The 26,533-nt window shown below is 40.5% G+C and overlaps 1 protein-coding gene across 1 annotated transcript; it reads left to right on the top strand.

Moving 5' to 3' along the window:
* Window positions 1-20,457: 20,457 nt before the first annotated feature.
* On the top strand, window positions 20,458-26,092 carry nms (neuromedin S; the record flags this gene model as incomplete). Its single annotated transcript, XM_080752732.1, has 6 exons — window positions 20,458-20,472; window positions 22,193-22,249; window positions 23,034-23,060; window positions 23,340-23,390; window positions 23,853-23,927; window positions 26,060-26,092. The coding sequence occupies 6 exons, from the start codon at window positions 20,458-20,460 to the stop codon at window positions 26,090-26,092; spliced, it is 258 nt and encodes an 85-aa protein (XP_080608858.1).
* Window positions 26,093-26,533: the final 441 nt, after the last annotated feature.

Below are 26,533 nucleotides of genomic sequence, written 5' to 3'. Positions count from 1 at the left end.
GACCTACTCTAGATTGGATACTTTTAGTACCACGTTTAGTACCGCTTTCACACCACTCTACCCAGGTCCTTGTAGTGGAAAACCTCGTAGTGGAAAAAGTAGGCGGTGTGTGGAGTGGGGTGGTGTTGGGCCATGTCAGTGGAAAAGGGGCTTAATACCTGTAGTAATCCTTCCTGTCTGTGCTAACCGGAGTTCTCGCCGGTTAAGAGTAATCCACTGGATTCCGGTGCTGTAGTCTGAATCAACTGCCGACCATTCTACTTCCCACGGTAGCCAGTTTGTCATTTCAGAGACCCTTGAGCCTGGACATGAATCCTACATAACAGCATGAACTGGTTTATGAAACAGGGGTGTCATAACCTGAATCATTTTACATTTCATAACATTTACAGAATAACTATGGAGTGTGATAAAGGCTTTCAAGAGAAGCAAATTCATTCTAAAAGATCACAAATATTGTTAGCTGGGGTACATTGATAGCCAAGACAACTGACTCTTTGTGCTGCATTTATTTATAAGTAGTTCACTTCATACTTTTATTCCAGTTCAGCGGTTGCCACTGAATGAGAGCACATGTATATACTTTGGGGCTTCATGACTGTATAACCTGGTTTCTTAAACTTTGAGTCTGAGGTCATGGGACTTCCAGTAATGGTTCTCCACATGCCAGAAGTAGCAATATGCAACAATGAGATCAAGTTTAAATAACTCTTGCCGTAATAGAGATCTAGGCACTGCTAGGGTTTGGGAGAAAAAAATCTTGCTAAGTCATATTAGATATCGGAAAAAAATATCAAAATACAAAAACTCTCATACGGAATGTCATATAAATCTGGTGCCGGCATGACTGTAAACTACATAATTGTGTATTATTGTAATGATTAGCTAATTTAAGACCTTTATTTAAAATGTAAGTAATATAATATGTTTTTTTATTGAAAGTAGTTGCACATCATATCATGAATAGGCATGTTAAGTAAAGCAAACAACGTCTATAATAAGCAAAGTGGTTTGCTTATGAAAACAAGAAAACCACTTCTTTTCAATTTATTAGGTAAACACACGCTTTGCAGTGATTTATACTGTATATATAAAAAAAATCACTGTACAATGTGCCCCTCCCCCCTAAAAATCATCCTCACTCTGACAAATAAACATGGCTATTTTTTCAATCAACAAATGCTCCTCTATGCAGTTCAGTGGGATAAGCAATCAGCAGCCTTGGCCCTAGGATACATACTGTAATGACAACTAAAGCCTTGTTGGTTTGTGTGTATAAGTGTGTGTGTGTGTGTGTGTGTGTGTGTGTGTGTGTGTGTGTGTGTGTGTGTGTGTGTGCGTACGTGTGTGTGTGCGTGTGTGTGTGTATGTGTGCGCGCTCGCACTGAGCGAGGGTGGGGGGGCAGGCAAACAAGGCTTTCTGAAAAGCCAGAGGAAGTCATGCTTGTAGGTGTTTTTTGTCTTCAAACTGGCAAGGCGATTACCCAGGGACTTACTGTAGACACGCCCCTTTAACAGCGACACGTGAGAGCCAGCTCTGGTGGCTTGGCGCACTGGCAGATGGCCTTGGTCCACAAGTCAACATTCTAGTAGGCTAATTGTGGATCTAATTATAACCACATCAATTAGTTGAGTGGAAGCAGGATCTATTTACAGTACCCAAGTTGTGTTTTGCTATTCTTAGTTATCTAGTATTTTGAAATTGTATGCATGTTCTTTCTCTTTCTGTGTGCCACAAAAAAGGACCACAATAATAAGCTCTCCTTTTTTGTGTTTTATCCTGTTGACAGATACGTTACCATATATTTTCACGTGTGCATTTTTGTCAACAAAAACATCAGTCAACACCATCACCACTGTTACGATTACATTATAGATTTGGTCGTCGCCTAGGCGTGTTCATCAAACTAAAGCTTGAACCGAAATCAAGGCCCTACCTAAGACAAAAATTTGATTATAGTAAATTTACCCCCATTGATTTCGGAATCAATGGGGGTAAATGTACTAAAATCATTTCTTTCCCCTTAGGAATACGACAAAAAACAGGAAATATTATTGAACTCAAGTCTCCATGGCATGAGTAGCCTAATCAATAGAAAACCCCTAAAGTCACTTTCATAATTGATTATTCAATTTACCTATACAGTATACGTACACAAGCAAGATTAGTCAGTTATTGGTTCTAAATATCAGCTTTGATATATCAAACATATAATTTTCGGAATGTCTGAGTGAGTGTCTGTCTGTCTGAGTGTCTGAGTGTCTGTCACAGCGTTTCTCCTCAGTGGCTGGAGCAATTGATCTGAAATCGCATCACCATAAGCATATGAACACACCTGACATAACTGTGAAGCCCGTTTGTCACTTTCACAAATCGTTTGCTGTATATTAGCATTTTTATGGTGTATCTACTATCTATTCTGCATCTAGCATGAGGCTTATCTATTCTGCATCTAGCATGAGGCAACATGTGTAACCATCTCTGTGTGTGTGTGTGTGTGTGTGTGTGTGTGTGTGTGTGTGTGTGTGTGTGTGTGTGTGTGTGTGTGGGGGGGGGGGGGGGGGGGGGGGGGGGCTCTTACAGATGTTGTCCAAAAATCATGCAGATCGGTATACAGTAAACGAAACGGGTATTTCTTACATTGATGCTCCTACATATTATCATGCAAGCACCAGTTAAAGTTACTTTCCATCCCTCATATACTGTGTGCAGTGCACATCCCATAACCCACACACTGCACATCATTTCAGAGCTCATATCTTTGAACGGGTAAGGGCTAGTTCAGTTAATTGCTCAGCCCTACGTGGTTAATGCTCTGAAGTAGGGGCCTCTCTTCACGGCTTCATAGACCCATCTTGCATCTCATTGTCCAGAAGACACATGGTAAGCGGGGGAGGCTGTAGAGGCTAATGGAACAGAATGATTGTGACCTTTTTTACCTGGATGCTATGGCAACCTTGCTCTCAGTCTCAACTTTCATGCCAATAAGGTTTATTATATGGAATTATTAAAGGAAGGACTGTATTGAATACATTCTCTTTCACATTTAACCACCTAAGCCCTATATTTGATACTGATGTAAAGATGGTGTCACACAACAAGAATAGACTATCTACAAGCTCACAACGTGTTGCATCACGACACATGAGCTTGGATTCTGGAAATTCTGGAAATATTTTGAATTAATTTTCACCTGAATTTTGTATTTTGATTTTGATTGAAAGTAACATTTCAATCCCCCTGTTTACTTTAAACGACCACAGATTCCTGGATCAGGTCCCACTTGAAAATCTTGAAAGCGTCCGTAGCCCACCCATTTGCCTCCACTTAACAAGGAAGGCATTCGGCTGTCATTTTAGCTGCCTTGCATTTCTGTGTTTATTTGAATGATTAATCAATCGATTATGTTCTGGAACTAACCTAGCATTCACTTTGTATTTATCTGTATCACAATGAAAACTAATTTGTCGAGGATTTAAAGAAAAAATACCATGAAAATAGAGTTTTTTTTCTTTAATTGATGTTATATTGTCATTAAAATCTTAATGCAATTTATTTGGCCCCTGCTCACAGGTTGCGTTGGGAATCACTTTAGAAGAAGTTCACCTGTTGAAGTAGGCTAGACACAAAAATCTGGTCCAACTGGAATCCAATGAATGAATGAATGAATGAGGAAACACACGATTATTGGAGTGAAGATATTGAACTTACCTTCACAACCCTCTCTCTGTGACTCTATTATTTCTCTGGAGTATATTTCTCGGTCACATACAGTAGTCCCTGTCTCTCTTCATCTTTGACCACTGCCAACCCTCGGGGGGCTTTCTGCGTACTCCCTTCTATATCAAGTCAGCTATTTACTTTACAGCAAGCCGAACCAATTTATCAACATATACAAGTCACCAAGACATTAGTAAATCTAAATGGTTGTAAATGACCATCTTCTAATGTTAGCTGCCTGTATTAAATATCTCTGTTCTGGATTTTTCCCACTTTGAGGGGGGTGGGTGGGGGCACAACTTTATGCCTTTATTTGATAGTGATAGTGGAGAGAGAGAGAGAGAGAGAGAGAGAGAGAGAGACGGAATATGGAAAGGGAGTCGGGCAGGGGTCTTCAACAGGGGGTCCAGGACCCCTAGGGGGTCCTCAGAGTTACTACAGGGGGCCACCAAATCCTTGTGTGATATGATAATTATTTTCAATTAAAAACTTTGAACCCTTGCATCCCTATTCTGAGGAGAACTTTAGCCAAAAATAGCAGATCTACAAGCTCTCCACGCCTCACAGCACGAGGCATTGAGAGCTTGTAGATTGGCTATTTTCAGCAAAGTGGTTTGGTGTAGAGGTCAAAAAGAGCAGACCAAGTACAGAGTGAAAGGTCAAGTTTACTACGTATCGCCGATTGAAGTGTCTAAATGTCTGAAAAAAAAAAACATTAACACGAATCCAACAGACTGATCACTGATGGCAGTGCTGTCAAACAAGTCGATGTAAATCTGCATAACGCATTTATACAATATGTAGAGGGGCTACCTGCTTCATCTCTCTCTCAGTTAAGGGGTCCTTGGCCTAAAAACGTTGAAGACCCCTGGAGTAGGGGAATCGGGAATCACTGGGGATTCACTTATCAGGTGGTGTGTGGTGTGTGCACACCACCCTTTTTATCTACTCAACTTTCAAAAGTGAAACAGATGTGGTCAAGAGATAATGAGTTCATTTAAGACTATGCTTGTTTTGTTATTGTCTTCTGCATGCATGGGGAAATAACAAACAAACAATGGAATATACTGTCATTGAGGGTGAAAAGCTTACAAGAAAACAATAAAAGCTCATGGAAGGGAATAATATAAAGGAAAGAGGTATTGCCCAAAAGGCATAAAAACTAAATCCAGGTCCAAGCACTCAGGGTGGGTTTGAAAAGTAAAAGGCCTTTTTTATTATTATTATTAATATTATCGTAAAAAGAAAACAACGAATGTCGGATAGCTCCAGGGCCTGGACCAGGATTTCTCTAGAATTTATTTATCCAATCCAAATTTTAGTGCCAATTAAATATCATTATGTAAAACAGCTCAGATTACGCAACATAGTACCACTCGCACATCTCGCTTGTCGTTCTGTTCCTGATCACTGTGTTCCCATCATGTCACTGCGCCTGTGTGTTTTTACCTGTAGAACATCCCCTTACCGCTGGCAGCACGTGGCCTCAGCACCATTCAAAACACGCACGCACGCACACACGCCATTTGTGAGGAGGACATACATTTTAACCCTAACCCTAAAGCAGAAAATAGATGACACATGGTCGCAACACATCAGATATGTTCGGCACTTGACACCATCACATACGTATAGTATGAATCTGGTGCATCTTCAACCCTCACCCCTGAACCTAACATCTAAATGACAAATTCTAACCCTGACCCCAACTTGAATCTTTTCCTATCAATATAACTCGAACTAGAACCATAATAAAACAACCATTTAATAATGAAAGTTCTAACTCTTAACTCCTAAACCTACAGTATAATGCCTAATCCTCTCCCTAAACCCAACCGGAATCTTTTCCTAATTGTAAGCCATACTCTAATCATCAACCATAAAAACGAATTTCTCCTGTTGTGACCAGGAAAACTGTCCTCGCAAGGATCTACTATTCTTGTGGGGGATTTGGACCTATAAGTATAGCAATTAACAAGTACACACACGCACGCACAAACAGGTGAATGATGTGCTGACGACGTGTGAGAAAACACACAACACGCACGTGTGTGCATGTGGGTGTGTATTGTGTAACTCATCTTCGCTGCCTGCAACTCTAATTATATTAAATCCACACGCAGTAGGCTGTAGCATAGCCACCGCCTGGCATGAATCGTTTCCAACAACTGGCCAATCACAGCACAACCATCCCTTTGAACCATGGGATGGGATCCAGACTATTGTGTGGGGGTTAGGGATGGAGAACACAGTTGATGTTATTGTTGCCATAGCAGCGACTCCTAAGCAGCCATCAATGTTCTTTAATTCTTCCTGAGGGTCAGGTGATTAGACCTACAAATGCACACTTTCAAGAGTTTTCACCAAAGAAGAAAAACCTTTAAAAAAAGAAATAGCAGACTAGCAGGCACGAAGCTGTGAGCTTGCTATTTTTTAATAGCCAACTCAAAAATCTAAAATGACAGAAGCTTTCCATGTTTTAAACAAATGGTATCCTATTAACATTTAGTGTATACTATAGATGGAGAATTTCAGTCATTGTGATTATTATACCAGTGTTTATCATGTTATTGAGGCTATTGATATGCTGTGTGTGTGTGTGTGTGTGACTGTGAATATATATGAATATATATGAATGGGAGATTAAACAAGCTTAAATGAACACTGAGGATATTACTGTATAGCTTTGGTCTCAGTGTTGGTGAAGAAATCACAATGGCTTGTGGAATGTTTATCTGAATATAGCCTACTTTTCAATATTGTGTTACATTTTCCTGTCAACGGTGACATGTAAACTTTGGGGAAGGAAACATTTAGAAAAACAAGTGGTGAAATAATACTGCTGCTTGGCCACAAGATGGCACTGCAAACTTTGGTGAAGGTTAGTTCACACAGTCAGTCAGTTTTAGAGAATTCTCTCTCTCTCCCTCTCTCTCTCTCTATCTCTCTCTCTCTCTCTCTCTCTCTCCCCCTCCCTCCCTCCCTCCCTCCCTCCCTCCCTCTCCCTCTCCCTCTCTCTGCATAATAATGCGTTCCCAGTCTAAATGGGTTAAACCCCCTCCCCCTATGAAGAACATTCATGGGGGCCCGCAGTGAATCCTTGTACCCAGGGCCCAGAATTTGGTGCGACACCCCTGCCCATGATGACCATGTTGACCCTGCACTACCTTGCCTGAGGGAACCGCTGCCACGTTTGCCAAAAATAATTGCATTAGTATTTGGTGTTAACAGAGAGTTATGGTGTTAACAGAGAAAAAACAACCTGAAGATTGCCAGGAAAATGTCGGACATCTTCCAGAACAAAGCGAAACTTTCACAGAGGAATGTTGATTTGTCATTAATTATTAAAAAAATAAAATAAATACGAATAAAAACAATATTGCCGCGATGTGGCACGTTGGAGCTTGTAGATAGCCTATACCATATCAAGGGCCTTCAAGGGGGGGTCCGGGACCCCTAGGGGGTCCTCAGAGATACTACAGGGGGTCCTCCAAATCTTTGAGTGATAGAAACGTTTTTTTCTGCTTTTTTATATGCATGCACATTAGTGTACATATTCTGAGAACTTTAGCCAAAAATAGCCGATCTACAAGCTTGTAGATCGGCTATTTTCGGCAAACAGGTTTGGTATAGAGGGAAAAAGGGGCAGACTAAGTACAGAGTGAAAGGTCAAGTTTACTAAGTATTGACGGGTTCATGTGGTTAAATATCTGAAAACACAAAATGACATTAATCCAAAGTACACTGATGATTGTCCTGTCAAACGATTAAACTATATGGAATCTATGAAAAGGTTGTGGGGATCCCTGCTTCATCTCTCTCTCAACTAAGGGGTCCTTGGCCTGAAAACGTTGAAGACCCCTGGCCTATATAATTCTCTCAATTTTTTACAACACGGTTGTACAATGAAGGTCAAATATATATATATCCTCACTGTGTCTAAAATGTCTACAAAATACCTGTGGAGTCTGGAGATGCTATTCAGTATGCTCCCAGCAATGATTGGCCTATAACGGTCCTATTTTATAATGGAGGAAGAAAGCAATGAACTGAAACTCTGTTGACTCTTGAATCTCCTCAGCTCTTTGGCTTGTTGGCATGACACACTTACAGTATCTACAAGGATCGGGTAATCAGAGGCCATCTTGCGTGACGTCTGGCCTAAAAGTGGCAACCAGGAAAATGGTGTAAATGAGCTTTTGGAGATGCAACTGAAGAGGTCTGGTAACGCTACAGAACCCAGCATGGCGTTTTGAAAACAGCATTTCATCTTCAGGGTGCACTTCAGACTGGCGTGCAAGCTATGGAACAGTCCATATCATTGCTGTCAGGCAGAAACCGCCTAGCTCCATATTTCAAAGTTTTACGTCTTTTATTTATTTATAAATGCCCTATTTTGTGGCACAAAAGGGTTGTGCAAATCTATGCTATAGAAAAAAGCAGAGATTGTAGATCAGCTTTTTCCACTATTTGTAAAACATTTCTTTAAAGTGAATTGAATAATCTTGAGCATTTTTTGTATCAAAATTCTTCTCAAATGGGGGTCCCTGGTGTAAAAATCTTTTCAGATGGCCGTCTGCAGCCAAATACAATCTAATTTGGGGGGTCTTTGACATGAAAATGTTTGAGAACCACTGCCTTGGTAGATATTTGAAATGCTGCATCCGCTGTAAGGCTGTCTGGGATCATCCCTGATTGCGGTGCGTGTGTGCGTTCGTGTGTGCGTTTGAATGATGTATGGCCTCTGCATCATGGCAAGTGCTGGTGAAATAGGAGAAGCAGTGCTATTTTGATTGCATCTGATTGTTTGATATTCCAGACCAGCACAGTAAACAGTCAGTCACAGGGGTTACTTGACCAGGGTTCCTGCACCATTTTAAAAGTAAAATTTAAGACTTTTTAAGACCTTTTTAAGACCTCAACAAATGTAATTTAAGACCCAAATCGCCCTCCCGGGCCGTTCGCCCTACCTCATGCTCACCGCGCTGACGGTGGAGATGACGGAGGCGCGCCGTCTCAGGCGAACTTGATCCACGTGAGACACTGCCAAGCGAGCTAAAGCAAGCGAGTAGCCATGTCGAGCGTTGCGAAGGTCGCATGAGCCGACTCAGCGCAGTCCGAGTTATGTCACGATAGGGACAGAATAGTAAATAATTTCACCCCCGATTATCTTTACGCTGGATAGACACCCAGGGCGAACGGCTGGGAGGGAGAACAACAACTTGGGGATTGTGTGTGTATTCGGACAGCAGGTGGGTCAGCAGACCACCGTGGCCTGTCACCATTATTCAGAATTGGAGATGCACTGCACAATATTGTCTTTTGAAACCATAAACCCAGCTTCTGCAGTGAATTACAACTACAAGATGCTGTATTTACTGACTCATACATACAAGCAGCAAAATGTTGGGAAAAAATAAAATAAAATATTAATATACAATAAAAAATATAATAAAGCTATGATATACAGATCCAAATAGCCAAGTTAGGGACTTGTCTTAGAAGACAGGCATATATCACAGCTGAGAATGCCACCCCTCAATGTTAATCTCAGACAGTCTGAGATCACTAGTCCTCCCCCAGAACGGACCCCCAGATCCCCTGCTTAAGGGTGTGGGCAGTGCATGTAATCATAGTGAGATATCCACTTAAGTAGTGAATATTAGTAGGCCTATACATATGGGTCTTACATTGCTTCAGTTATAAAATCAAATTCTATACACCTACTTCTGGCGTTTTAATTGCTGAAATTGTACCCATCCTTTTCCAGTGCAAGTACAGCAAGTGTAATAAAATTATCAAAATCAGAGTTCCATATGCCCCCCCAAAAATCTCCTGAATTCTGACTGTCTAATGTTAGCAACCCTGGTCAATGAGTAAAATTATTATGAGTGAACGGGACTCAAGTCAGGAGAGGAGAGGGGATACGCGGTGTATTGATGAGCGTGTAGAACGTAAAAACGCTCGGTACAACAGCTGTTGTAAATCACAGATGATTGGTGGATTCTCCTCTTTGAAAACGGGCTGACTAATGACTTTAAGACTGTCAGCTTCATTCTGTCTCACAGATAGAAGGAACGGGACAATATAGCCTTAGCATGTAGCTAGGCTAGCGAATTCCTCATGGTTGAGGAAAATCAACAAACATCGATTATGTCACATCCCCGCATCAATGCAGAATCGCGCACGGCCGCATCGCAAATTGTCTTAATCTAAAACTTTTTAAGAAGTCCACCTCACAGCCCACAAGCACAACTCCACTACACGCCAAGTGTGTTTACTTGTATGCTCTCATCTGTGCTCATTCACAGTGTCATGTGAGAGCGCTACGCTACATAACAGGGAGGGCAGTTGATGTGACGGTAGGCTAGGGAAAGGAGCGCTTGTTTTGTTAAAAAACTAAACTACCCTCTTCCGCATCCACATCATCCACATACATCACCACAGTACTGACACAACGGGCGGAGCCGAGAACAACACGCAAGCTCCTCTTCCCACTGACTGCTGCTCGCTTCAGCCTGTTAGCGGTCTCTCATCGTCTAATATTAATAAATCAAATAAACGAATCAAATGAATACGTACAAATGTTTATGGCTTAATTGTCCCATGAGCCTTAAAAACATCATCTTCAAATGTAATACCTACGGTCAGATTTGGTCAAATTTAAGACTTTTTAAGACCTTAAATTCACGATTCTTTATTTAAGACAATTTAAGACTTTTTAAGGACCCGCGGGAACCCTGTTGACACTGAGGTCTCAGAGACACTTGCCCATTGGGCAAGTACAGGTCATGTTCTACTTGCCCAAAGGTCTGAAAATTAAATCATCCATTATAAAATTGATTTTAATTACCACTCAATTTAACTCTTATTTCTTTACTTTCTGGGGCTGTGCAATAAAAAATGTCATACCTCCAAATCCAAATACCTACAGTACATAGCTATGATTGAATATGTTTATTTTATATTTTCATTAAGTGTAGCAACCGTAAAAACATCACATTTAAGCTCTTATTTTACATTCCACCGACCAGAAGGTAGAGCCCTCTGGCCACGTTCAGGTGTTCAGACAGATATCTCGTATTGTGTTTATAGACTTGCCTGGTCGGGAAACCTGGCTGTAAGCAAACTTCACCTGCCCGAAGGTTTTATTTACCTGCCGGGGGCAGGTGGGCAAGCCTTAGTCAATGCCTGAGTCAGATCCTCAGTGTTATGTGTCAAACTAATATCTGAGGTTTGAGCATCCATACTGTCTGCGACTTGCCGACAGCCTAGGGGTGGGCGATATGGTGATAAATATCGCTGAGACCATACAATGTCTCCACGATATGCCATTTCAGAGATATCGTATCCACAAGTTTCTGCGGGAGTTTACTGGAGACCATCGGGACCAAACTTCCGGGTTTAACAGCAGACATACAAGCTCACGTCGCGTCGCAGATGCAACCCGTTGTGAGCTTGTAAATCGGCGCCGGAAGCTCGGTACAGACATCTGCGCAATGCACTATGGGGCGTTGGAAACTCGTGGATATATCGTGATGCAATGAGGGAGCCTTATAAAAAGAATCCTATTGAATTGTTAATACAGAGATTCAATGCAAAATTAATTTAAACCTACATTTTGGTCTAAATCAGTAGTTCTCAAACTTTACAATGTCAAGGTCTCCCCTTAATTCTGACAGTATACAAATGAAACCAAATGGACGCTTACGGGTCCATTTGAGTTACATACTTGTAAGGGTCAATTTAAACCTCCGCAAAGGAACCCAGAGAGTCCCTAGACCCCACTTTGAGGACCACTAGTCTAAATGGGCTGTTACTCCTTTTTATTTTTGTTACCTTGTACTGTAGGTGGTTGTACTGTTAAGTAACTTGAAAAATAACTATAAAAAAACATGAAAAAGAATCGTGATAAGATTGTGTATTGTGATACCGCTTGTAAAAATATTGTGATTGTATTTTTCTATATCGCCCACCCCTAGACAGCTTCATCAGGAAATGCAAACCATAATCCTTGATGTAAATAAGCAAGTTGTCTCTTGTCTGGCGCATCTCTGTGGTAGCGAAGCTTATCTTGTCTTCCCAACCAATCAGAAGATTATGCAACATTTTATGAAGTGTGTGTCATTTAATTTTTCCAGAGGTACACGCGACACCGCTGGCGGACATCCTCCACCACACATCTTTGTCATTTTGATGTGACTTTCATTGTGCAACTCACCGTTCGTCACTTCCGCTCCAAAGATAAATTGGTCTTTATTTTAACTCAGAGTGTTCCAATGGAACCAAATGGACCAAGTAGGAATGGGTAATTTATAGATATATCGATATCGTGATATAATGAGACTAGATAATTAACGTCTGGGATTTTGGATGTCGTAATATTGTAAATAAGTGTTGTCTTTTCCTGTTCTGAATCACTTAACAGTATAAGCCCTGAGAAACAAATTGAAAAAATAGCTGATCTACAGGCTTACAATGCTTTCCATTGCGTGAGCTGCTATTGGTGTATTTATATAGCGCCTTTATCTTATTAGTCACACCACTAACTGCTCACCAGGGTTCAGTGTCTTGCTCAAGGACACTTTGACAGGAGGATCAAACCGGGAAGCTTCCATTTCCTAAGCAAAGGAAATGTAAAAAATAATTTTTAAAATGTATACTATATTGTCACAATGTGATATTGAGTTATTTGGTTAAAAACTATCATGATATTTGATTTTGTGCATGTCAACCAGCCCTAGGACTGAAGGTCACCATGAGGACATGAAGCCCTTATATGGTGTGGGGTGTGTTACTTGTTCAAGCAGCGAGCCTTTTATTTTCTTAGGGACTTGTAATTGAAAGTGTATGCCATTCCTCTTGCAGAGGCTATTCCATCACTATGTTAAGAACCAAATTGCAAAATGTCGTTCTTGTCTAAACCACCTTGTCAACCCCCTGGAAAACCTAGACCGGTTTTGTTATCTCTTGACGCATTGAACTGAAAATATTATGGAAGAAACAAAAAGAAGATATAAAGCCCTCAAGTTAAGTTTCTTGTGGCGTTTATCTTGTTTTCATCATAATGCTGGAATAATTACACTATTTGAAGGGCACTTATTCAAGGCCCTGTGTAGTTAATGGCTACGTCCACCTTCCTGGATGCCACGTCAATGCTCCCTCCTTTATTAACCCAATAAATCTGGCCATCCTGCCAGCCCACCCTACCTTTAAAATGACCCTTGGTGCTAAAGCTTATGCGGTCGATGCCACAACATTGCGACAAGTAGCGTCTAAGCAAACGTTAAAACATCCCAGATGACGAAAGGCACAGTTTAGCTCCAAAGACTGTTGTGTTTTGAGATCAGATCTAGTTTTTCCCGGAAAAGTATTTCAGGAAAAAAAAGCCTTCTATAAGGAGGTTAGAGGCATTTGGGGGTAAAAGTGGGGTACCAAGCCATTTTATATAATTCAATGGCTGCTGAATCTGAAAAACCTGGTACCCAAGCAAAATTCAGAGTTTTTAACATTCCAATTTGCATATCAAAATGGCTGCAGATTTTGCACTATTTCTTCAATAACTATAACAAAGCAAGTAAAACTGACAAATACAATGTACATATCTATGTTTTGAGGGTTAGACAATGTGTGTAAAGTATTTTTTTATGTAATTAGTGGTAAGCTTACTCCTAAATATGCAAATTAGAGGCCACCATTACAGAAAAAGGTTTAGTACTCAAGGGGTCCATACGCATCCTCCTTATTTTATTTTCTTTGCTACTTATCTGTATTTTTGGCATCATTAGGATCTAAAACACAGATTTAGATGACAGTTAGTTTGATTCAATATTTAGATATTTGATTTTGATAGATTTGATTAGATATGTAGTGGTATATTTTGGGGGGACTTCTGTGTCCTATACTCGGCCCATGAACCACTCCCTGTCTTGGTTCACACATCCAATAGTTCAAGGCGACCAGACCCAGGTGTCAATACCAGTTTTGTATCTGTAACACATTCTAGGGGTGAGTTAAACAAGGCAGAAATCACCATCTATTTATGGACTGTCACTCCATTCACTTATGTATTTTGGGTCACCAGGGGTCAAATGGATAGCCTACTTTACCCAGTTGTACTGTACATGTGATCATATACCTTTGTATTTTAGATGTGCTAGGGATGCCACATATACCAAGTAGAAAAGAAAAGAAAAATAGGGGAAGTGTTCTGTAATGTTGGCCACTCATTTGCATATTTTGGAATAGACTTAACCCTAATTACATTAAAAATGCCTTAATCACATTGTCTGACCTTCAGAACATAGATATGGCCACTTTATTTGTCAGTTTTACTTGCCATGTTACAGAGTTATTGAAAGGGATATTTCACTTAAATAAAAACACATTTTAACCATGATAGATTAAATGAAAACAAAACACCTATCCTTTTTTCTGGTGACTCCTGACACCCTTCTAATACACAAACAGGTAGCGTTTTTTCGCTGACCTTTTTCATTTATTTTTAATAATTTCTTGGGGAAAAAAATACAATAAAAAAAGGATTAAAAATAAATGAAAGGAGTTATCGAACAAACACAAACTGCTCAGGTATTAGGAGGAGGGTGTCAGGAGTCACCAGAAAAAAGGACGGGTGTTTTCATTAAATCTATCATGGTTAAAATGGAGTTTGAAGTTACAATGGGTTTGAATAGGAAGGGGGCGTGTCTGATAAAATGAATATCAAATGTCTAAATCTAAACTGAATCAAGCAACTCAAAAATGGTCCTGGGTGTTCCCAAAAGCTTGATTATACGATAAAATTAACAAAAGTGTTTTGAAAGAGAAATATCCCTTGAATAAATAGTACAAAATGTATAATGCAGCAGCCACTTTGTTATGCAAATTAGAAGGTCAAAAACTCTGAATTTTGCTTGGGTACCAGGTTTTTCAGATTCGGCACCCTTGAATTATGTAAAATGGCCTGGTACCCCACTTTTATCCCCAAATGCCTCTAACAATCTCATTTATTTTTAAATCCCACCCGACTAGAGCTTGGCAGTCAGTTTTGTATTGTAGTCTTATTGGTGTGGGTGTGTTTGTGTGTGTGTGTGTGTGTGTGCGCGTCGCAAGCGTGCATGTATGCGTGTATTCGCATAGTATCAAAGTATACTAGTAAGTATAGCAGTGTAATGCATAATAATAGTATATCCAGAATTATATCCAGAATTATATCCAGAATTGGCGCGACCTCGCCTTTTAGAGCGAGGTCGCATGGCACCCTGAGGTGTCTTACTAGTATATAGATCTGTGATCTGCACAACTATAGTATGAATCACTCTTATGACTATGAGGCATGCTTTGGCACGCACCTCGTCGGTGAGTGCGAACGATTCTTTCCATACTGGCGCCAGTCAAACTCACGTCACCGGCTGTGAGTTCAATATGCACTGCATGTTAGATGAACGCTCCTGTTTACGTGACACCACAGAATTGATCAGGCTCATTCCTGTGGGTGTCGGTGCGTCGCTGCGTTGTCGTTGATGTTGTTGTGGAGTCTCATAACGATTGAGCAGCTCCTCCCTGGGGGCTAACATGTCAGGCCACCAACAAATTGCTGTGGAGATGAATGCACTCCATTAACTCACTGTTGCTCAACTTCTGGTCCGGGGGCCCATGGGGGGTCCAAATGGACGATTACAGGTCTGAAATCTCGCTATTTCTACATGTCAATACTTCGACAAACTCAGCTTCTTCTATGCAACGGTAGAGTCTGTTCTCCTTTATGGCAGTGAATGCAGTGAAGCCAACTCTGCATAAGTCTCTAGACGGGTGCTACACCAGAATGTTATGTGTAGCACTATAAGGGCCCTATTATGATCCAGGTCTTATGCCTTATGCCTTAACTTCTTTACCTTTTTTTCACTATTTTGAAAAACATTTTTAAATACTTCAAATGCTGATCTACATATGCACGTTGCGAACTTGCAGATCAGCTATTTGAAATATTTAAAAAACAAAAACAAAATTGTAAAAAAAGGCAAAGAAGTTAAGGCATAAGGCATAAGACCTGGATCATAATAGGGCCTTAAAGGAGTAGTTCAGACCAAAACACATACAGTATAGGGTTAAATCTGCCTTTTATCATACCCCTTCATACCTGCTTTAGTCGATTTTTTTCATAACTGCCCCTGTGGCTAGATTTCGGCTGCCCCTCCCTTTCTAGGATCTCCTCTCCCTGCTCTGGTGCAGAGCAGAAGCCGTTTGACAATTAAGGGTGCCTGTGAGGTCAAAACAGTGGTTTGGTTGGTCTCAGGACGTTGTGTAAAACACAATCCAATAAAAAAATACTAACTTTGAAGCTAAATAAATTAACTGCATTAGCAGGAAGACAATCCACCGTGTTAGTTATGAGAGGGCCCGCGAAATCAACGCAACAGGGGCAGCTGAAATCCAGCAACAGGGGCAGCTATGAAAAAAATCAACTAAAGCAGGTATGAAGGAGTATGATAAAAGGCAGATTTATCCCTATATGTGTTTTGTTCTGAACTACTCCTTTAACATCAGCAAGAGTACACATGTTACCAACAAGAAACTGTATGATGCAAAATTAAGGGAAAGTGATAAAATAGCATCCATGAGAATGAGACTTGCACAACACTGCCAAAGACACCAGGAGCTGCCAGTCAGCAAACTGGTGCTGTGGGAACCAACACATGGGCACCGGTCACGAGGACGTCCCACACTAACATAAGACACAGGAGCTCAAAGCACCAACGAGCTGACAGGATGTATGGAGCGACGATGGAAGGCTCATCCGAGGACGACAGATAAATGTTTTTGTAGTGGTTACCAGTGGTTACAACTTAAGGTCAACACCCTCAACATAACATAAGAAAACGTACACAAGAAGGGTTGTATAATATGGCATCTTGCTCTCTGATAGAGCAAGGAAAAGGCCAAATGTCTACGTGGCGATGCGCTGTTCAAATTATTGTGACAAAAGTGGAAAACAATCAGGGGAGGATTATTGTTTGTTGTCAATATGGTGGCTTGTCACTTGAAACCCACTTCGGAAAATATTCAGCGAAATGACTCCATTTGACCTCCACCACAAACCACAATGATGCCATTTCAGCACAAGCTGCATTTGACATAAAACTTTACGATTATATACGACTAAATTACATCTTTATAACAGACGTCACGTTAATTTAGGGTGTATGGGGGTGCTGTTCCGAGTCACCATATGCCTGAGTTACGAGGAAAAAATATCAATAAAGTCATTTCACAATTACATCTATATTTTTCTCAAATCTTTAATTTAACTTGGCCCAAGGTTTGGCACTTTTAATATAGAAATCCTACAAGCACAGTGAGCCCAGCAGTAAAATTTAACAACAAACACAAGCATATTATTGAGCTTTTCTGATGAATCACCTGCTTCATCATGCTTTAATAAAAGCAAGTTTATAATGGATGTGCCCCCTGTTCACAGAGCTCACAATATGACGCGATGCAACATGCTATGAGCTTGTAGATTGGTTATTTTTCAGTATTTTGAATGACAGAGAGTATTAAATACGGCTCAGCCCTTGTCTTCGGGAAGGTCATGCATTTCATTAACGTTATAGCAAAATAGCTGCCATGTGAATATGATCTATGACATACAGTATACAATTGGCACTCCACCACAATGGTCTTGAGGCACCTTGACATTTTCTTCACGATGTCACTCTGCCACAATAATCGTGACAAAATATGTTTGTATTTCAGGGCCTTGCAGACGACATCAGAGTGTTTGACACAGACCAACTACTGGCTGCGCACACCAACTGCACAGCTTCTTCCAGGAGAAAGCACCCTTGGTGGCAACACCACTCAGACCTTCTCCTGGAAGCATAGGCGCCGAGTGGGGCTGAAGTTGAACCCATATCGAGCACGACCCCCGCCCCCCTTTCCCCATCGCAAAAAAGGGATTTTTTTTTTCTCCACTGGATACTTTATTTAAAGTTTGCCAATAGTACAGTAGAATTTTACAATGAATGTTCAGTATGTTTCAACATTCAAGCACCATATTATCAAAGTAATTAGCGTATGGCTTTGAAGAAGACATTCATTGATGATCTCACAAAAGATAAAGTAGCCTTCTACATGCACAAGCAGAACGCTTATAGTTTTTTCCCCCTATCTTTTTGTCCATTTAAATTCTGGAAGAAACATCTCTCTACCTCCCTCCCTCCCTCCCTCTCTCTCTCTCCCGTTGTCTGTCACTGTGCCTTCACGCCCTCGTATTTGTGCATCATGGATGGCTAAATGAAAGAAATATACATTTGCATACCTATGGGAGTGCTCCCCCCCAATGGAATGAATGCCCACGGGAGCACGCCCAACCAATGAGTGAACTGGCTCAACTGGTTGTGGCCAGCCAATGCTGAGCTACTGTATGATAATGTAAATTTGGGGCTGGGAATTACAGCTGGGTGCTTGTGCGCACCCGTGCAGATGCCGTCTATGCCTGGAAGAAGGTCGAGCAGAAGGGGAAGGGCCTGTGGCAGACGTTTAGTAGTTGTTGCATGTTGGAAGATCCAATCATCTTCCTTGATAATGACCTGTACATCTCAAGGCCTGTCCATACTCTCTCCAACCACCAAAGTTTTCGTCGGAAAGGTCCGGTTCATCAACTACAAAATGAAGCCACTCGCAACTTCTGAAAGGCATTCCCCCGAATTTGAGTTCGGAAAGCTGCACGTCGGAAAGATCAGACTTTCCGATGAAAGGTTTGGTGGTCGGAGACAGTATGGACAGCCCTTTAGACTTTAGCCCTATTCTGAATTATGTGAACGGTCTTGGGGGAAAGTGAGGACTCACACTATGATGTGTGAGTCACACATCACATCAAATGGGAATTGACAGCCATGACTACTAACAGTAACAGACATGAGTGCTTTTCTGTATGCCAAAAAGTCCATCAAATTTAAGAAGAATGTTGAAGTACTAGGTGTAGCGTGGGGGAAAAAAGCTTGAAATTAAATATTGACTATTATTTGATATATATAGCCTAGTTCATTGCACAAATTAAGTGTCTTGCACCAATAGCAGCTCTACAAGACGAGCTAGTTGATCTATTTTTTTTGTGTGCATTACAACAGAGCGCCACGTGACGCAACGAAGTATAAATGTTACTCTTTCTAGGCTGTCAATTGAGCGTCAATATTATTATTTGCTTATTAAAACATATTTTATGGAAATGTTAGACAACCATGTTAGCATGCATCACAAACTAACGCTATAAAGGCTGTGTTGTTGCGAACATAGGTCACATTTACTGTAAAAACCTCCAGATCCTGTGCGGGCGTGCATGCATCACAGAGTGTGACACCTCACGCACTCTAACCTCTAACCTGTTCTGACATCACAATGATGTCGCAAATGAATTCTGTCATTCATATGACGTCATATGCCGTCATATGCCAAAATGCCATCAATATTAAGCCCATATCTGGGAATGCCCATATGTGGACTGGACATATAGTGTCAGTCTCATGTGATGTGGTCTATGGCGTCAAACATCTCGCTTCTTGCCCTTAGGGCGTCTTACTGGTTGTTGCTTTTATTATTATTATTATTACCCATAATAATAATTATTTAAATCATTTTGCTTTATTGCTTGTGCCATTGTGGAGGAAGCATTGTACTGATTCATGGAGAATTCTAGTCGAAGATGTTTTAACAATATTTTTCATAACACAGTTGTAGCCTACCTAATAGCCTATGAGAGAAATGATTGAGCAGTGATGATGATGGTGATGCTGTCAGGATAATGACCTTGCCAACCATAGAACTCTCTCCAGTGTAGCCTACCAACTCCAAGCACATATAACTTGAGTGCTATACTTGTATAAAACCCCAGTATTCAAATATTAAGTAAAAGTATTAAAGTATTGGCATCAAATATAGTCACAGGTATTTTTGGGTACAAGCGCACGCATTGTGACCAATGACCATTGTGATCTGCTATTTCTGGATTTTGTTTTAATACAGCAATGTATTGATATTAAAAAGAAAATGTAGGCCTACTTTGTATTTTTGAATACTTATGTTACATGTAGACTACTATTCCAGCCTACTAATTAATTAAATAATACAAAACAATAATATGTCTTGTCTACTTGTCTCAGCCTCCTGGCCTGGTGGAGATGTACATTCCTCTGAATTGTTAGAAATGTTGCCACCCAAACAATCTTATATTATTATAGGCCTACTGTACTGGCTCTTATCTAGAATAAACTGTGTGTGTGTGTGTGTGTGTGTGTGTGTGTGTGTGTGTGTGTGTGTGTGTGTGTGTGTGTGTGTGTGTGTGTGCGTGCGCGTGCGTGCGTGTGTGCGCGCGCGCGTGTGTGAGGGGAGGGGAGGGGGGGCACTTACTTGCGCACGAGGGCTCGGTTGATGACCAAGGCGGTCACCTCGGAGAGCCGTGGGGACATGATTGGTGATTGGTCATGGTCACTCTTTGCGTGGTAACGTGGGAGATGGTGTTTGTCACCGGTCAAGTTGGAGCCCTTTTAAGTCGGCGCAGCGCAGCCAGGTGCTCAGAGTTTGTGCTTGTTGTTGTGAGTGAATAATCATTCGGCGCGGGAGAACTTTAATCTTGCAGCAAAGCTTGCCTGTCTGTCTCTGCTCTCTGCTTTCTATCTTGAACTGTTTATTTCTCTCTATCTTTCCGTCTCCAAAGCGCGTAAAAACGCAGAGAAGAGATGTCCATCCCCGCTGTGAGACTGTGTCTGCTCCATCTGCTCTGGTGGTGGTGTCTTGGATGTTGGAGCTGTGCCACAGCAGGTGAGAACAATTACGCGCAATCAAAACGTACAGCTGTTTATTGAGAACATGGGCTCGCTTGATTATGTCAGCTCTTATTCTTTTGCATCTTAGTTATAGCCTAAGTCTAAGAGCAAAACAATTAAACGCAATTAAATCTTAGTCTAATTAGGCTATGTTTATTGAGATGGTGAATTAGTTTAGTTATAAGCTCTTATTCAACTTGGACTTTGCTTTGATTACAGGCTGGTCTTTATAAGTGCCAGTGGTATCTTATAGGCTATCAGTTGTTCTCAAACTATTTCCTATTTTTGAATATGTGAAGTAAATAGGGTGAAAGTGGTTAAACTGATGTTGATGCTAGATTAACACATTTTGCTGGGGACCCCCCACTGGCAACCAAGTCATGTGATCAATGAGCATATAATCCTTCTTTCAATTCAAATTTCAATTCAATTCAATTCATTTCTTTCAGAGTCCTATGGCAATCATTTCAGTCAATGGGAAGATGGGATTACTTTAAGAAAGGTAATAGCTATATTTTTTAATGAATCCATGATATTTACTTCATTTAACTAACAATGGTCATAATAAATCATTCTATGAATGCATGCTTGTTTTTTAATTCATGATAGTGAAATATATTTTTTATACAGGTATACAGTGCACATATCACTATCATCATTATCTAATATCTATCCATTATGAATGTTGTATTTACAATTCTGTGCTAAAGAGATAGGCTATTCGTTCTAAACGGTTCCATTCTACTTTTTTTTTAAACTTTTTAACACTATATTAAAATTATCTCATGGTGGGTGGGTAGGCAGGTGGGTGGACCGATGGTGGACATCACGGAATTACCTGGACTAGCGAGGCGCCGTTGCTACAATTCACACCAAACCTGGTACAAACTCTGTTCAGGGGTCTGTCATGATAACAGCCACATCAGGGGCCACGTGTGGCCCTCTACTGCAGCTCTACATTGTGTCGAGCTTTAAAGGGATGTTCTAATCAAGGAGGATTACTACAATACAAAAGTAAAATTTTGCTCAATTCAATGTAGGCCTAATAGCCTACATTATAAATCTAATCTAAGTAAAAGGGAGAAGAATACCTCAAGCTCACTAATGTTTCCTACATCCCTAATAGTCAGGGGGCCTTAGGGATTTTTCCCTCTTACTGGTTATTGTTGCTTGTCCGTCTGAATGCAGGATAACATTTCAGAACGAAATGACAGTTGCGGAGTAAATGTCACCACTACGCCCCTCAGCCAGTGCAAAACGCTCAGTAAACTGTGACCTCTAGTGCCTTATTTCTTTATTTAACGGGAAGAACCCAGGCTCTGGGAGGGTGGCACTGGCCATCTGACTTGACTTTGTCAATAATGTATAATTTAGTTTGTAGATCGGCCCCATTATTTTGCTTTTATTTTCCTTCTACACAATCCAACTATAAATGTGCAACATCATTGTGTGCGTGCAATTGCATGAATGTGTGTCTGTAGTTTACATATGTCGAGAACTTCAAATTAGCAGAGGACAGCGAGTGCCGAGCGGTGTCGAGTCAGTTTTTCCAGAACAGCCGGTCCAATTGATGAGGGACACTCTGATAAAGGGTCCAAAGGGTATTGCATAACCGGGGCATGTGTAAAGTGTGTTTTTTCTTCTCCAGGTGCCCGATATTCAGAGTGATGATGTAGGGGACATTGAGCTGGCAGACCAGAATGAGGTCGGTTGTAACCCTTTTTCCTTCCAAAGAATCCCAGTTTGATATGAATTAGGCCACGGACCCCCATTTAATAAAAATGTTTATCTCTTGGACTCAACTCTATACCTTAAGTCCTTGGGGTTAATCTATCTCTTTGAGTTACAGACCCATAAGGGCCCATTTGGTGTGTGTGTGTGTGTGTGTGTGTGTGTGTGTGTGTGTGTGTGTGTGTGTGTGTGTGTGTGTGTGTGTGTGTGTGTGTGTGTGAGTGTGTGTGTGTGTGTGTGTGTGTGTGTGTGTGTGTGTGTGTGTGTGTGTGTGTGTGTGTGTGTGTGTGTTTGTCTGTGTGTGTTTGTCTCTCCATGGTCTTGCAAACCACTGTGATCAATAATGCCAAATTTCTTGTGCCCATTTAAAAACCTCAATTTTGTACTGGAAGTCAGTGGAGACTCAGAGTCAAATAACTATAGTATGTTAAAATGGAAAGGATTAATAGAAGATCTTGAAACAGGGTTTTCTCAAATGGGGGTATGTCTCTCCCTAGGGGTATGCCGTGGTAATACTGTGGATGTGTGAGAGAAAGTGGAACATGGAAGCATTTATATAATGTTTGTTTAATGGTAAAGAATCGTCACACTTTGTGTGAACCTGCTGATCTGTTTCTGAAGTGTTAAAGCAATTTAAATAATTTCTAGCATGTTAAATACTTAACATAATATGCAACTAATACAACTATCAAGATAATTGAGTATACATAATAAGATTTTATATAATAATTACTCTGTATGATTGTCTGTGTTCACAGGAGGAAGCTCAGAATGTATTCAAAAGAGTAAGTTTATTTTAATTTAACTACTTTGAACCTGGTGTCCCTATTTTGGCCATGTCATTAAAGGAAAAAAATAATAAAACAAAACAAACTAAAAAACCGCAAAAATAGCTAATCTACAAACTCACAACATTGCGCGATGCAACGCGTTGGGAGCTTGTAGATCGGCTATTTTCACAAACTTCAAGCATTTTTTAAAACATAAACTAGGCCTCAAGTGGCTAGTCTTTGATCCAATTTGGTCCTGTTTCAGAATGAACTGATTGTTGTCTCTCCTTTCAGTTTCTGTTTCATTACTCCAAAGCAAACAAAGTGGGTGCAGTACAACAAGTGGTAAGCAAAGGCTGATAACCATGATTAGATTACTAATATAGGTTTGGATTATTTATTTTTTACAAAACAACACAGATGCAAACTTCTTTAGTTACTTATGTTGTACAAAAAAAAAGAGGATAAAAATGAAATATATCTTAATTTAAAAGGATTGAATATACACTGAATATATTAACTGTTCCTTCAGAATAAAAATAACAATCAATTTTAAACAGTAATCTTGTTGTAATCAGGACAATGGAGCTCGCCATTCTCCTTTATATTCTTTACTGGTTATTTGGTTTGAGGAAGTGTTTAAATGTCTGCTGCAAGATGTATCCATTATGGACATATGAATATATGGAAGCACTCTGGATTTTTTTATTCCAGGCCTGAAAAAGGCCTTGAGGACACATAGTAATGACTGTGGCAGTGTACTAAAACGTGTACAGAATGAATTAAATAACAATATGCTTTATCTAGTCCCATTCAGTGCATCCCCTGATGCGGTTGTCCCCCAAACTGACCCAGAGGAGAAAGAAACAGCTGGTACTCTTGGTAAAACATTTACAGTATTTAAAACTATAACTGTTAACGTTGCCTATATGTTTCCATATTAAATGCACTGATGGCTCAGCCAGGCCGGACGCATTCATTGGCCATACATCAACATTGCTGCCATATTAGCTAGGTCAACTTGCTTTAACTCCAATGCAAAAATATGCCTTGAGTTGTACAGTATATACTGTTGTAAGACTTACAGTGCAGTATGTACAACTTAGAGTGTAAGTACAGTACCTGAGACCAATAAGCGTAACGTAAAGAGATACAGTGTTTTGGTACAAAAACCCTCACATATCCTATGCTATATCATCAGGACTACATTTGTAACAAACCAAACAGAAAATAGGTTGAGAACAAGTTCTAATGGTTTTATTGCTTCAATAGACATACATACAGAAAACATGCATAAGGAGGCACAGCTTGATCTAGCTAATGTGGCGACCACAGACAGTGACACATTGATCTAATGAACAGCAGCGGACATATGTACATGTATATATGTATATATACTGTATCTGTAAACATGCCTTTGTGTGACATCGTATACAAATCCAACCCACTTATGTTGCATGTCAACCCCCGTTTTCTATACTTTTATACTTTTTCATGGCAGCCATGTTGTCATGTAATAGTACGGTAAACACTGGTGTTACCAAATGACACCAATGAGTCTAATTGATGTTCCATTCCATTTAGTGTAGCACAGTGCCTTTCCAGTGAGCCAACATGCACAAAAAGCACCCTTGACTCTGTTTGACCTGAATGGAACGTGACTTTAAAAGGTAGGGCAACAGATAGCCTAAAGGACAACTTTAGATATTTATGTTCTACATTTGTCTGACATTTGTAGACAATCATGACATCACAAGTGGAGTTAGATGTTAGTTGCACTAATATTTTGACTGTACAATATTGGCCTGGAAATATACATTGTAAATGTTGACATACCTATTTGCAATGCTATGGAACCCTTTTTACAGTTCATTGTATATTGATGATAAAAGTATCCTTGTATTTATTCGTGTATATGACGTTTACAGCCTTGAAGAAATGTGAAATGTTGGCGTTTGGCGGATTTAGTGGGTAGAGAGGACACCTGTGAATCAGAAGGTTGCGTCCCGGCCCATGTCAAAGTGTCCCTGAGAATGACATTTAACCCCCAACTGATCCCCCGGTTGCTTCAGCCATAGTGCCCACTGCTCGTGATACTTAAAAGGCAGAGAACACTTTTCACTGTATTTGCAAATACAGTATACAGTGACAAATACCGCAAAGGATTGCAGACTATATTATTATCGGTTTACGCTATTATTTTATGTCAAAATGGTTGCTGTGAAAAAGGTTTATTAATGTGGCGGCAGCGGCTCAGGAGGTAGTGGCCGCTTGGGAACCAGAATGTTCTCAGTTCGATCCCGAGCTCCACCAGAGTTAGTGTCGAAGTGCCCTTGAGCAAGATGCTGAACCCCTAATTAGCCCTATTCACGGCCCGCCCACTCAGCAAATTTCTCAGCAACTTCCTGGTGCTGACGTCAGTTTAGAAGGGGAAATTAATACAGAAATAGCTGGACTTAAAGCCAACAAATCATTATTTTGAACGGTAAAGTAAATTATAATGCTTTGTGCCTTTTACTATCTTGTGTTCTTGATCATGCTAGCCGTATTTTATACTTTACTATTCAGAAATTGCATTAAATTTGCGATTTCTGTGTCAACTCTATAGGCTTTTAGTAGGGTTTTCCCCTTCAAAACTTGACTTCAGCACCAGGGGGATGCTGAGTGGGCGGGCCGTGAATAGGGCCCATTGCTCCCGGTGAGCAGGTTGGTGCCATGAATGGGTGAATGTAATGCACTATCATTGTAAAGCGCATTGGATAAAAGCGCTAAATGAATGCACCATTTACTTTAAATTGGACATCCGCAAACTGGAATGTGTAAAATGTTATATTTATATAGTTATCGTGATGCCCGATATATACTTGGTAAAATAGCAGATCTATGACTATCTTTCTTGGTGTGGACGGCCCTTGAAATTCTGCATGAAAATCGAGAAACCTTGAAAGAAGAAAAACAGATATGTTGACAGTAACTGACAAACATTTTCTCTTCTCATCTGGTTAACGATACAGAAGATCCGTGATCTCCCGGAGGGGATGTTGTAGAGCCTGAGAACGCCACAGAAGAGCACCGCCAGGAAGTCAGCATCATGCACTTAAAATGGCAGACAGAGCAACGTGCAACATTTTACGTCTATTCCAACAGAATTTTACGTTTTGGAAAATAAATGATTGTAGATAAAGATAGCCATTACTTCCATGTGTTTAACCACAGCAGAATAACCACTTATATAAATCCTATATACTTCATTGAGTGGGGGTCCCCCAGGGGTCTATACTTCATCTCCTTTTTTTCACCTCTACACCAATTCTTAGCAGAAAACCGCCAATCTACAAGCTCACGAGGTGGCAAGAGATTCGACAGATTCTCACCAAATGTTCAACCAGTATAGGGATGCTAGGATGTATGTGATAAATCTGAGACGTATTACTGTGTGAATGGTTTAGTCATTTTACATTTTGTATCATCAACAGGACACGTATGGA

This window comes from Nannobrachium achirus (genome assembly GCF_963921795.1).
Source record: "Nannobrachium achirus genome assembly, chromosome: 22".
NCBI lineage: Eukaryota > Metazoa > Chordata > Actinopteri > Myctophiformes > Myctophidae > Nannobrachium > Nannobrachium achirus.
This window is presented reverse-complemented; position numbering and strand designations above follow the sequence as displayed.